Genomic DNA, 14,182 nt, shown 5'->3' on the forward strand with positions numbered 1-14,182 from the left:
AAAAGCAAACTGTGCTGCCTATCTAGCCCAATTACCGGTCCTTGCACCCGGTCCATTGAACACAGCGGGCACATTCCCAACACCCTATGTACTTTTCGAAAATACCCAACCTTAACAACATCCCGGGAACGTGCTGGGGCCCCGCGATTGTTTTGGTCGAAGGTGAACGCCGGTTAGTCGTGATATTGACAGAACGATATTGCCCTAGGGCTATTGGGTGCAGAAATTGAAGCGTGCGCGCCTTGGTCATTTTGAGGTACGCGTCCGGATCGGGTACTGGATGATGGCATCGGCGAGAGGTGGGGGGTTGCCCGGTCCTGCTGTTTTGCGCCTGCCCTGTGACCCTAGTGTTGGAGGCCTTAAAGGTGTTACATTAAGATGGTAATCTCTACGTCCCTAAGTCACTTGGACACATAGCTACATGTCCGACAGGTGGCTTGACAACTGCAAAATTAGGTTAGCGTAGTCAGGCTCTTCACAAACTAGATCAGAGGCTTTTGTTATGCATAGCTTGGAGCAAAACTGCATTGTTACATTGCAACCCCCCCACTCCCCAACATTCCACAGAAAATGTGAAGGTCACATGCCTAAGTATAACCATGTTTTTTCAGGTCTAAATCTGGCACTGTGACAATGTCATCTCTCCAAAAGCAAGCACTAAAATGAAGTGTCCTCTTCCACCTATGGGAAATGTACCAGGAGCTTCTGCTGGCAGGTATGTGAATTTTTGTGTGTGTCTGTGTGTGCAATGATAGTGTGCATCCCATACCCAGGTGTGAGGAATGCCATGAGTGGTTTAATGCAGATATAAACACACATAGTCTTATCTCTCTCTACATATATATATATATATATATATATATATATATATATATATATATCATTATTTTTGGGACAATGGGTATCAGTCTTGGCAAAATCTTGAAACAACATGCTGCAACATGGCTGGAAGTTTGAAAGATCCAAGTTCAGATAGATGACCACAGTGTGATGTTACTTTATGTCATGCATGGCCCAAACCCAGGCTACACAAAGTGGCAGCAGCAGGATCACCAGGGTTCTGCTGATCCTGTTGCTGCCCCACCTCTGTACCACACATGCCCATGCCAGGTAGATGCCTTGAATTGCTGAGTAGCATGTCTCAGCAAGCCTTTTTTATCCTTATGGATAACTAATTATCATTCTGATTTTGAGCAGATGATTAATTCAGTATTGGCCTTGGAGAGCTGCTGTGAAAATCAAGGTTGGGCAGTATGCTAAAAAGAGTTATTTAATATGAATAGGTGGTCAAAAGAATAGGTCAAAGGTGGTCATTTGAATAGCTCTATCTTTTTTGCTCTAGGTTTGGACATGCAGTGTGACTGTTTGGATAAATTATCATGGATGGTCAAGAACCTCAGATTAAGGGCCTCTTCACTCCAAATGAAGTACACAGATGCTCAACATTGTGTCATGGGCCACCATGTAATCTGCTTGATGGTCAGTATGTAATGTTATACCCATTTGTTCAATGCTCTTTTTTATGTCATGTATTGTACCATGCACTTCACAGTGTTTTTAAGAACACTTTAACCATTGCTGGTTTCACCTTTCAGTATAACATGATCAGGATTATCATCATTTATCAAGGGGCTCTTCTTGCAGGAACTCACATCTCCAAGCCTTTTACATAGTGGGCTGTATCTCATCATGTGGGTAAATAGTCTAGCCTGTGAGTAACCTTGTAAGGTATTTGGTAAGTTGGGCTCAGCTATGTCTGGATCCATGTCCTGTGCTGACTCCCATCTTCCATCAGCAGGTATCATTGAGACATGACTGACCACCTGGTAGCAGTGCATCATCCCACCCCTGTCAGTGGGTGTTGACAGAACCTGACAGCGACCACCTGGTAGTGGTACCTCATCCCATCCCCTGTCAGCAGATGTTGGGAGGACCTGACACTGACCACATGGCAGCGGTGCTTCATTCCATCCCATCGGCAGGTGTTGGCCAAACCTGACACCAACCACCTGGCAGCAGTGTTTCATCCCATCCTTCATCATCAGACGTTGGCAGGGCCTGACACCGACCATCTTGCAGCGGTACTTCATCCCATCCCTTGTCAGCAAGCATTGGCGGGACCTGCCACTGACTGCCTGGTAGTGGTTCTTCATCCGATCCCCTGTCAGCAGGCCTCAGCAGACCTGACACCGACCACCTGGTATTTCATCCCATCCCCTGTCAGCAGGCCTCAGTGGGATCTGACACTGACCACCTGGTATTTCATCCCATCCCCTGTCAGCAGGCGTAGGCGGGACCTGACACCGACCACCTGGCAGCAGTATTTCAGCTCTGCTGAAGATGTCCAGCTGGATGGAGGAGACGTGTTCCATGTGTACCGGTCTGGCTCCTCCGGGCCGCTGCTCGTGCTCTTGCACGGCGGCGGCTTCAGTGGGCTCACCTGGGCGCTCTTCACGGTCAGTGGCTGACAGCTTGGCAGGCGTTTTGGCTCTATCACGTGTGTAGAAGTCTCAAATTGTTGCATTACTGCCCTGTGAGCACAGTAGACAGTTTTGGTGTCAGTTTACATGAGCTTTTAGTGTTCCTTACCTTATGATTGTTTCTGGTGCTGCCTGTCATGTTTTTTTCTGACAATGCACCTATTCTTTATTCAAACTTTTCTTGGTCAACCTCATCACCAGAATCCTGATGAACTCACCAGTGAGCCTTGGTGAGCATCACGGGTCTGTAACCACCGACTTTCATTGACCTTGCTATTCACCATGAGAGCCTTGTCATGAGTTCTGTTTGACTCATTTGGACGTCATGGCCATTTGTTAAGGTGCAGGGTGTCACTTATTTTTTTGGGAACTGACAGACATTGTGGCAAAATTTGTTCAGCTTGATGCCAGGGGGATGAATACAAATTAATGTCACCAGAACTCGGCCACTCCCGCTGCCTCCCCCCCCCCTTACCCACACCACCACCACAACACGCCCGCGTCCGCGCCACACACTGCTGTCCTTTGACTCTGAACGCTCATCTAGACATGGCCACCCGATCTGCGTTGCCTGGGGCGCATAGATGCTGGGTTGGCCGTCATCCGACTCGCTACGTGATTGGTCGACCTGATTTGACCCAAGACACGTGTGTAATAGCATGAAAAAGTATCCGCGTCTTTGGCACTCAGGTGGCTGAACTCTGCCACACTGCGGATGGAAGTACTATGGGCCTTTTCCGATCGTCACTGGTATTCGCCGAAAGTCCAGCATACCTTCCTGTTCACTGATCACTTTGAACCATGCCTGTTGTGGGCCCACCTGTTGCCTCTTCCCTCCACATCAGCGAACAGCCGCGTGTGCCGGACGTCTCGCGCGCGATCCACCTCACGGGCGCCTTTCAGGAGCGGATAGTGCAGAGTGTGGACTGCCAGGTGCTGGCCGTGGACATGCGAGGTCACGGCGAGACGGCCGCCGCCGACGAGAAGGACCTGTCCATGGAGCGGCTGGTCAGGTGAGGGTCGAGCCGGCGGCGTGCGCTCCAGACAGGCCGGCGGTGGGGAGGGTCGGTGCTGGAGCGCGGTGAGGAGGGCAGTGCTAGTAGTTGAGGCTTTAGGGAGCTTCGGCCGCGCGGTCATGTAGCGCCCATCAGTGAGGAGGGATGCCGAGCGTGCTGCTACACTCCAGTGCACAAGTGTATGGTGCTAAGCTATCCTGTCATTGGCGTAAATGTTGGCCCTGTTATGACCTTTCAGTGGAAGTTATCTCGTCCAAGAGCTTGCGATTCTGCGACACCGTGGTTGCGGTGACGGCCGTAGGTTCAGTGACTTTATCGACAGATGCCGTTTTGAACCGAGCATTCCCAGTGCCTCTCGCTCCAAAGACGGGTCTCCCCGGATACTCTCCCTCGCCGTGCCTTGACCCCTGACCACCTCCCCGTCCCCCGCCACCGCGTAGTGACCTGACGTCGGTGGTATCGGCCGTGTACGGGCCGGCCGCGCCGCCGGCCGTCCTGGTCGGCCACAGCCTGGGCGGCGCGCTGGCCGTGCACGCGGCCCCACGCCTGGTGCTGCGGCCCGCTCGTCGGCCTCGTCGTCATCGACGTGGTCGAGGGCACGGCCGTCGACGCGCTCGGCGCCATGCACACCTTCCTGCGCGGCCGGCCCGAGCGCTTCGCCTCCGTCCAGCACGGCATCGAGTGGTGGTCAGTGGAGCGCGGCGCGGTTTGGTCTGTCCACTCGATAGGCCAGACGCGTGATGATCGATACTAGATAGTGTCGAGGCAGTATGGAGGCGGGGGTGTCACGCGACGAGCGCGAAGAAGACCTGCAAAACCGTAACGGGTCTTTGCTTGGCTGCTGTGCATTTATGTCGCTTTCGTTGGGTTTTATTGTTCTGCCTCATCATTGCGTTACTTTGCTGTCGGTTTGGCAGTATTAATCGGCGCTGCAGGCTGCCATGGTGTGTTTCAGCGTTAAGTCCGGAGCTGTCAGGAATGCAGAATCGGCGCGCGTTTCCGTGCCGGGACAACTAAAAAAGTAAGCAGTTGTCATTTTTCCTGGGCAACATGCCCTTGTGTTCGTTCCCTTGCGTTCCTTTTCATACATGCTCACGATTTTCACGCACAATCAACGTTGAAATACGGGATGCCGATAGTGTAGTGGTTAACGCGTCTGCGTTAACCACCGCGCACCTGGGAAACCAGAGGTACGGGATTCGATTCCCCGCGGTGCCCGCCCTTCCTGCCAGGGGGAAAGGCAGGCGACGCCATATAGCCCAAGCCGCTGGGTGCGTCGCAAAGCCCCAATGACACACACACAACGTTTAAATACGCCACAATACAACGCCGCTGCGCCCACCTCTCAGCGGCGTTTGGTGAACGTGAGAGGCTGCCTGTGTGGTTGCTCGCTTGGCCCGGCCAGATGCGGAGCGGTAAGCCACGTCCGTCCGCCCGACGTGTGGCCCTGACCGGGCAGCGTGAAGACGGACGCGCCGGCCACCCGTGACCTGGCGGCCGGCCTGAGCAGCGGCAGTCCGACCTCGCCGCCGGCCAGCGCCGCCGCCGTCGCCCGGCCGGCCGGCTCCATCCCCGAGGAGGAGGAGGACGAGGACGAGCGGGAGACCTCTGCTGCACCGCAGCCGAGCCCGCCGCCCACGGCCGCCCAGGTGAGGGGCTCGGCCGGACGGCACGTGCCGAGCGCTCTTCGACGGAGCAGCTGGCCTGCAGCTATACCCCCGCCCCCCCCCCCCCCCCTGTCGTGATTTGGTCGGGTGTGGGTCTGGTACTGTCCGCTTCCTTCGCTGGAGATTCATGGTTTTCCAATGAAACTCCCCCTCTGCACACTTATGTGGTTCCTAGTTGAAGAAGTCACTTTTGCTATTAATATGAATAGCTCGCCATTATTAAACTTATATGGATTAATGTAGTAATTTTAGATCGAGCAGCTAGGCGTGGCCCACGTGAAATTGTTGAGCACCGACGTGGCTTCCACCTATAAGGCTTTGGGCGATTCTCACACACACGCAATATGGGAAGACCTCCTAACGCGCTTGTGCGTGCAGTCTACACCCGTCGTTTTGAGCACGGCGCCTCCAGCCATCACATCTGCCGCATGTAGCCGACATGTCTCGACCTCGCCTTCTCTTGCGGGTGCGCCCACGTCTGGGACCAGGGACGTCAGCAGGTGCCCCAGCCAGCATCGACGGCGCTGCCCTGTCCGCAGTCCTACACCTGGCGGATCGACCTGGCGTCGACGGAGCCGCACTGGCAGGGCTGGTTCCGTGGCCTGTCCGGCCTCTTCCTGTCCGCGCCGCCTCCCAAAGTGCTCCTGCTGGCCGGCATAGATCGGCTCGACCGCGAGCTCTCCGTCGGCCAGATGCAGGGTCAGTCGGGCGGGCGCCGAGGTCGACTCCAGGCGGCGGCCGTGCGCGGTGCCGGGCGGTGACAGATGTGCTGTTGCGGGGCGCCCATGTTGTGATTCAAGGGTTGGAAAGCCGTGTCGGTTTGGTCACGTGACTGCGGCTGATGACTTGTGTTGTGGCTGATAGGTAGTATTATGTCTCCCCCATTCCTGACACTGTTCGCGGCTCATAGTTCTTTAATGCTGAATGTGAGACGCACTCATATGTGCCTCCGGCTTCCTCTCCATCGGTATGTAGACTGGACGTAGCGACGATGGTTAAGCGTGTTGCGACATGCTTTGGAATCGCATGCACTTCGTCCCACTATGGCGCCATCTCTGGACTAATGTAGAACCTCAATCTAGAGACATCGGCGCTAGATGACGCTCCGTCTCGCCAGGCAGCTCCATATTTTGGCATATCCGGCGTTCACACTGTATCGCCGGATTGCAGGCAAGTTCCAGATCCAGGTGGTGCCCCGCTCTGGTCACGCCGTGCACGAGGACGTGCCGGACCGGGTTGCCGGCATAGTCGCCACCTTCCTGGTCCGCAACAAGCTCACGCACGCGCTGGATGGCTTCCAGACGTAAGGAACGGCTGACGTGAGGCGGTGGCGTCCTGCCGGTGGACCGGGCCGTGTGCACCAGTTGCCATGATTCAGCCTACGTTCAGTGTTTTGAGAGGCGTAGATTTCTGTACAGTGCGATTTCAAAATGACTTCGTCCTATCTATAGGGAGCGTAGGGTGGTGTCCAGTTTTTTTTATGTATCTACCAGTTATGTGTTTGCTGTGATATACCACGGAGGCTAGGCACAGTCGCTTACCTCACCACGTCAGCTGATTAATAAAGGTAAAGCAATGAATGCCAGCGCTCCTGCTTGCCTCGTGTTATTTCGTTACGACTGATAAATGCACCTTGCCATCGTAATCTGCGAGCTTGTTCGTCCCGGCAGCCCCACTGTGCTTAAGTGTGCCGATGTGTTTGTTTTGCGTCTCACTCCATCTTGCGTTGTTTTTATATCAGGAAAATAATGCTCACTGGCGGGCCTACCGTTTTCTCCCTGACATATTCCCCCGGTCTGTTCCACAGGATACCGCCCGGCTGCTAGACGTCCGACGGTGTGCGGACTGCTGTGTGACAGGAAGGCGCTGGCTCAAAACGGACTGAAAAGCAGGCGCGCAATGGCTGCTGGTGTGATGTCGAAAATGTGTGACGTGTTACGTAATTGTGATCTACGTTTTGACACGTGCCGCTGAAGCCATGTACTTAATGAAGGAATGTGTGGTACCGTAATTTGCGACAGCAGTGTTCCCTGCTGACTAATGAAATATATGTCCGATCAACCCTGTGTCGGGCCATTGACTTATGACGTACAACGTATGACGTGTGACGTGTGTAATGGACGAGGCCGTGTCCTCGCCCAATGTCCGGAGGCCGGGCGGTCGTGCGCCGCGCCGTACATCCGCTGGCGCTGTAAATGATCGTATAGACTTGGTGCACTGCAGTGCCTTATGCCACTACAGATCAGAGGCCACATCAAGGATGCAGGGGGCTCATGCGGGGCTCAACATCACTTGCGTGCTCACTTGTATATGGCTCCATCTGAAACCGAAATCAACCACATTTTGGTTGTCGCTGCAAATGATTGCTTTAGATTTGTGCATCGGGCCGGGGTTTATTGGATTATCAATGATTCGGCTGAGATATGAATGTAGATAGCCGCATATTCACGTCGTGTTTGTGCCAGCTGCAACGCAACCATATCTTTTCCCTCAAAATAGATGTACTTTCGGCTTCCCGTATCCCACTGAACGGTACATCTCCTTCGCCGACGGCAGCAGAACCGGGCCATTCTGCACGGAATCGAGGTCTGCCCAACGTTGCGTCGTACCACTGGCATGGGTTTAAATAAACCCCGCACTCTAAGTTCGGAGAAGGAATTGACACCGCTGTGGCGTCGATTGATATTTGGTGTGACCTGGCGCTCTATGGACCCGGCACCTGCCCAGTCATGTCAGATCACCATCCGCCAGAGTAGACAGAGGACTGCTGGAACGTGTTCGGCCAGGGTAGGCGGCGGGCGGCGGCCAACGAGAGGAAAGTGCCGCCATATTTGAGTCGCTGGTACCCTGTTGCTCGACGCGATAGTCGCTCTTCCCAATTCGGGTGCCCAGCGATTCTCACATAATCGCCGTCAAAATCACACGTGCATGGAGTCCGCCCTCGCGTGCGTTGAGATAATGCTGTGCACGTTGGAAGATTCATCGAGCGATGCAAAGTTTCCAGTATGGATGTCAGGTATGGAGTTTCTTCTCGCTAAGACGATTTTGGTAGCACCGTTCGCAGGCTTCCGGAGAGGTAACTATACCCATGCCTATGCTGACAATAGTTTCAAATCTCGGCTCGGATCGGCGTGGCCGTCGTCTCGATGCGGTTCATGGCGTGTAGCATCCCAATGCCCAGCGCCGTGGAGGCGGCCATAGAAACGAAGCGAACCAACAGCATCAGGCTGGAAAGATACGCTTTCATACGTGCTATTTATTTAATTTTTTATGTTTGTGTTACATGCCTGCCGTTGTCAATGCCATAGATGACAGATAGTAGGCTGCTATCTTCGAATGGAGTGTAAACCCGTCATAAATAATAAGTATTTCAAAAAGCCTTCCCCCATTTTTGAGCTACGTTCATTTTCGTTTTGTAAAGGCTGCTAGGTTGGTGTGAGATGCTGGCATGGTAGTCCATGTCAAAGACGGTCTGAAAACAAAATGTTTCATCACATGGTTTGGGTCCGATGTAAAAAGACAGGATTGACGCGTCACGGACGTTTGATCTGTATTGCTCGCAGTGCCTCTAGAGGCGTTGGTGTACTCATGTGCCGATGCCCTCACTGTTGTGCTCATGCTGTTGCTGGCAGGCCCTCCCGTTTTCTCCCCAGGTATGTTATAATGTTCCGAGTGATACCTTTTGTTTTTGCGTTTGAGCTGTTTGGCCAACTTTGGGCAAAAATAAGAGGTAACGTCACGCGACTATAATGCTCTGAATAGTGGAGCGTTATCGACATGTCTGCGCGCTGTCCGGCCCGTAACCAGGCGGGTCCGCTGGGTGCCCGGGCATCCCCTGAAATTTGACATGCAGCCCAGCTACGTTCCGTGTAACCTCTAGTTGGGCGTGGGTGTCAAGAAGGTTCAATAAAGCCTTTTTTGTGTTGAGATTTGCAACTCATTTGAAGAAAAACAGGTGAATGATATGACTGTCTCAGCCGGGAAAAAATGGGTCGCTTTGAAACCCTCTGCTCTCTTGCCCTCTTGTCGGGACGCTGCCCCCCCCCCCCCTCTGGGAGTTTGTTCTGGCTATGTTCCTGCTGTCTTATTGGTGCATGTTTCAGAATAATTCAGGAAATTAGTGACCCTTCATTACAAAGCCTTATAGAAACAACGTTATCATGGATCATGTCACATTCATGTGGCTGCGCTCGGTGCGTCATTTGTCATTCGATCCACACGCTCTCCTGTCGTCGGTGCTACCATGCTGTCCTTACTTGTCCATTAATGGGCTGACATTCTTGACAAATAAGCATTTTGTGGTGCAAGCACCATGCCTATTTTTCAGTTCATCTGTATAACTCCTGTTCGGGTCACGTGCTACCGAGAAAGACAAAAATGTCGCCGCCAGCCCGCAAGCTCTCGACACTTCCGCGTCCGGACCGCGCGCACCAGGCACCACACCGTTCCTCAGCGACGCAGCCCTCACCCAGCGACACCTATCACATTCCGTGGCCGTGACCCGTGCCGCGCCGGCCGAACCGCCCGCGGCCGCGGCCCCGGCGCCAAGCATTAGCGCGCGCAGTCGGCCGTCACTGGGCGGCCGATGATTGATCCCGGTTCAAGTGGCGCGCTCCCGGAACTGGCTGCCCCTCCCTCGGCGTCCCCCGGCCGGCGGGGCGGGCCACGCCCAGGGCAGCGGGCCGGACTGCCGCCCCGCCGCCGCCAGCGCCACGGCACGGCACGGTGGGAAGGGAGGGGTGTCGCCACCCGCCGTGTAGCGGACCGCGGGGGGAGGATGGAAGCGGTCATTGGCACTGCGGACCACGCCGCGGAGAACGACAAGAAAGGCGCATACTAGGCGTGGAAAGCATTATATCAATGGCTTAGTCGAAAGTGCTTTTAATTGGATGTTTTGTCCACCGAAGGCTGATTTTGATACATTACCGCGAAAACTAACTGATAATGCCGGTATCCCAAGCAGGTAAAGAGCACACGCCTGAAGCAAACATCAGTTAGCTCGCCAAGCTAATGCCGCTATTTGCTGAGCTACAGCAATAAAAAAGAGATAATACCGTCCGAACATCTAGTCTCTGTCAATTAGGTGCATGATCGCAAACACACTCCTTCAGTTGCCAACATATTTTAAGTGCCATAAACACAAGGTTTGCGAAGAAGTGACAGGTGCAATGTGGCAGTAAGGTGTGGAAAGATCGCGGACAGTCACACCGCCATGCGTCACTATGACGTCACGTTACGGGGGGAAAATGCGACAAAACCAAGCCGACCGAGGCTGGTGGCCACAAAAGTATGGTTACGTAACACATACGGTATACCGCGAATGCCGATGTATGGTCCCATTACGGTGAACCTCACCGGTCTTGACGGTCTATAGTCCCACCTTGACGGCGGCCGGAGAAACAATGGACAAAATGCGGGAAATAATCGCACGGTTCACGGGCACAGTTTTTCTCATAATCGTCTCCTTAGTGCTAACGTCTCGTCTAAAAAATTCCGTCGAGTAATGAAATAAAAATTATGCTGTTCCGATGCGAAAGTTAATCCGTGACAGCGAGACTTTTACCACCGAGTTCACAGATCTATGCCAGCAGCAATGAAATAAAGCTCGTCAGAAATGGTTTGCGAAGCGAATAATTCCGCTTTGGTTGTTAATTATTAATTTATACATAACGCCAACGGTCGGGTTTGTCCTCACGTTAAAGGGAGTATGCCACCCTTTTGTACTTTTCGCTTATTGTCAGATCAGACTCGTCCGATTTGGTCGGTAACACCAGCTCATCTCAGCGCCGACAACAGAGCCATTCCATCCCCGAGCGGCGCCAGCATAGGTCACGGCTCCCCCGTCCTGGGTCGCCATTGCACCCTGGCGGCACCGGGAGCGACACCAGCACAGGTCATGGGCTTTCTGCCTCGCCCCTGCACCCTGGCGGCACCGGGAGCGACACCAGCACAGGTCATGGGCTTTCTGCCTCGCCCCTGCACCCTGGCGGCACCGGGAGCGACACCAGCACAGGTCATGGGCTTTCTGCCTCGCCCCTGCACCCTGGCGGCACCGGGAGCGACACCAGCACAGGCCATGGGCTTTCTGCCTCGCCCCTGCACCCTGGCGGCACCGGGAGCGACACCAGCACAGGCCATGGGCTTTCTGCCTCGCCCCTGCACCCTGGCGGCACCGGGAGCGACACCAGCAGGTCATGGGCTTTCTGCCTCGCCCCTGCACCCTGGCGGCACCGGGAGCGACACCAGCACAGGTCATGGGCTTTCTGCCTCGCCCCTGCACCCTGGCGGCACCGGGAGCGACACCACAGGTCATGGGCTTTCTGCCTGCCCCTGCACCCTGGCGGCACCGGGAGCGACACCAGCACTGGTCATGGGCTTTCTGCCTCGCCCCTGCACCTGGCGGCACCGGGAGCGACACCAGCACTGGTCATGGGCTTTCTGCCTCGCCCCTGCACCCTGGCGGCACCGGGAGCGACACCAGCACAGGTAATGGGTTTTCTGGGTCGTCCCTTCACCCCGGCAGCACCGGGGTCGGCACCAGCACGGCGATGGGCTTCCTGGGTTGTCCACCCCGGCGACCCCGAGGGGGGCACCAGCACAGATCATGGGCTACCCCGGTCGTCCCTTCACCCCGGCGGCGCCCGGGTGGCACTTGCAGCGGCGCCAGCGCAGGGCATAAGACCTCCAACCCGGGTCCCCACGCCGCCCCGGCGACATCAGCATCGGCACCAGCATCGGAGCCAGCACAGGTCACGGCCCCTTTCCACAGGTCGCCCTCCACCCCAGCCGCATCAGCGGAGCACCAGCGTTGGAGCCAGCACAGGTCACGGCCCCTTTCCACGGGTCGCCCTCCACCCCAGTCGCATCAGCGGGGCACCAGCGCGCGCCCCGCCATCGGCAGGCGTTGCCGCCGGCGCGCCGCCACACCGACCGGAAGCGGGCCTGCGGGGAAGCGTAGCGGAACCAGCGCGCGAACAGTGACCCAAATGGCGCGGGGAGCGCGGCGTCAGACGAGCGCCGCGACCAGAGCCGCGCCGCCGCGTCCGCTGCCGGTCGCGCCGCCCCCGCCCGCCGCGCCCGCGCCGCGTTCGTCGGAGTGGAGACGGTCGGAGACGCCCGCGCGGCATGCGGCGGATCAGAGAGGCGAGATGACGACTGGAAAGAAGGTGAGGCCCACGAGGGGCGGGGAGGTGGGGGACGTCTAGGACTTGGTTGTCTGTCCTCCCGGCATGGGGAAAGGGTGGGCTAGTGATGTAGTATGAATGGTTGGAATAGTCCCTGGCTCTGTCTCTTGGTGAACTGGGTGGCTGGCCGCCGTTAGTTTACGCTGGCTACGCTTCCGTATGTTTTCGTGCTGTACTCTGTGATGAGTCCCGTAAGCTCTCTGTTTTTACAGAGTAAACTCTGTGTTTACTTTGTGATTAGCAAGCGTGGTGGCGACAAACACCTTCTAATCTTGCTTACTGTTGGATAAAACTTGAGTTGATGACCAGGCGCAGAGGAGTTCAGATTTGGCTGGGGGCACGTTCTTGTCACGCGGACTTAAGATGTAAGGACAAACTTTGCAGACCGTCATTTATATTCGTAGTTCGTCGACTCTGTTCAAAATCACGCACTCGACTTCCTTTCTCGAGGTACAAAATGTCCGAAAATGTAGAGCGAGAGCTCTGGGTCTGATGTTTACGAAGAAATGCATTGAGGATGAAATTCAGACGCATACAATCCAACGTTAACTCAACAAAATGTGTCAAGAGCCAGTATGCAATCGTCAACAGGAGTGATTTCTGAATTTCACACACCTGCAATCCAATCCACCTCATCCCTGGACCTGCATAGGACCGTCCCAGTAACGGGTGCCATCCGCAGCGCGGTGGTGTATGTACAGCGGCGGATGACGTCGGTCTTTGCCGACTCACATCGCTCCTCGCCAAGACGATCTAGACACGTAAATGTTCCCTAACCGTTAGGCTTTTTCCCGGGGTTCGTCCCACTTCCCCGTTACGCCGTTCGCCACGCGTGCACGGCATGTCCGCGTTCGTATGACCACATATCACCAGTCTGACAACCCTTGAGATAGGACATTTAAGAGAATGGATCCTCCGAAAAATATTGATATAAACACGTAGAAGATTGAGATGCACTTACCTGATTCATATGGCATATTTCTTTTGGTCGAAAGTTTCGTCTTTGGGCCGTAAACATTATGCACAATTTAAGCCATAACTAGGGCCCAGTCGGAGATGAAACAAACACGGGGCAACATCTAACTGAACTGCCATGATGACAACATGTTAGTTTAGCCCATAGCATTAAGACCAAAGACGAAGTACTAAGCCTATCTTTAAATTTAGGCTCTGTTTACGCAAGCGGTATGAAACAGGGGCCTAATTTGGAACCAAAGCTGAATGCTCAAATGATAAGATAAAAGGAAGTCGAAGTGAAATCCATTTTCATTGCCGTCAGGACCATCAAAGCCATTCACCTCGATGACGCTTTTGTTTGGTTATCATGCACCTTTCTGTTATTTCACATTTTCACTACTTCATCATTTGTTGGCATCAAACCAACAACACAAGCGTAACATGACGAATGGTACAAGATGACAATAAAAAAGTTTCCACAGCAAAGTTTACCAGCTATTTGGTAGGGCCTGACGGCGAATGACTGGTTTCACCCGCCGTTTGTCCTATTTTCTGTGGATTTTATGCTTGCGTGCCTATGGAATGCAGCGAGACCAAGTTAGGCACCGCTCGAAATGGCTGGCATGAAAAGGGCTTTAATGCATCAATTTTTGTTGGCTTTGCCCAAACATTAAATTGCTCGTCCATTCGAGTACGTCTACACTAAAATCGGCCTTTTACCACCTCAAAAGGTGCACTTTCCGTTGGCGAGTCAAACAACTCAGCCAAAGGCATTTGATAATTGCACATGTGGCTTGGGCGCGAACTTGGAAACACCTTTCTAATCTAGATGGAAAATTGCCTACCAAATCTCGACGGCAAACATTCCGCGATTTCCA

At 54.4% G+C, this 14,182-nt stretch overlaps 3 protein-coding genes across 3 annotated transcripts in view; 2 read left to right on the forward strand and 1 right to left on the reverse strand.

Annotated features, from left to right (window-relative positions):
- Window positions 1-56, reverse strand: part of LOC119108313 (multiple PDZ domain protein-like) — a 31,584-nt gene extending 31,528 nt beyond the window's left edge. The window contains 1 exon segment of the mRNA XM_037231888.1: window positions 36-56. Coding sequence (XP_037087783.1) covers window positions 36-56 — 21 coding nt within the window.
- Window positions 57-667: 611 nt separating this feature from the next.
- LOC119108314 (protein phosphatase methylesterase 1-like) lies at window positions 668-7,220 on the forward strand. The gene is given in 11 exon segments (XM_037231889.1): window positions 668-715; window positions 2,282-2,456; window positions 3,384-3,493; window positions 3,937-4,056; window positions 4,058-4,183; window positions 4,452-4,517; window positions 4,956-4,989; window positions 5,074-5,145; window positions 5,703-5,862; window positions 6,334-6,466; window positions 6,971-7,220. Coding segments are annotated over 11 exon segments (1,047 nt in total). The 5' UTR covers window positions 668-683; the 3' UTR covers window positions 6,990-7,220.
- A 5,000-nt stretch (window positions 7,221-12,220) lies between these two features.
- The window catches only part of LOC119108315 (uncharacterized), a gene marked incomplete at its 3' end in the record, with an annotated part of 37,601 nt that continues 35,639 nt past the window's right edge, over window positions 12,221-14,182 (forward strand). Inside the window, exon 1 of the mRNA XM_037231891.1 lies at window positions 12,221-12,329. Coding sequence (XP_037087786.1) covers window positions 12,312-12,329 — 18 coding nt within the window. The remainder of the gene's footprint in view (window positions 12,330-14,182) is intronic.

The sequence above is a fragment of the Pollicipes pollicipes genome, unplaced genomic scaffold, assembly GCF_011947565.3.
Source record: "Pollicipes pollicipes isolate AB1234 unplaced genomic scaffold, Ppol_2.1 Scaffold_6686;HRSCAF=7923_pilon_pilon_pilon, whole genome shotgun sequence".
Classification (NCBI taxonomy): Eukaryota; Metazoa; Arthropoda; class Thecostraca; order Pollicipedomorpha; family Pollicipedidae; genus Pollicipes; species Pollicipes pollicipes.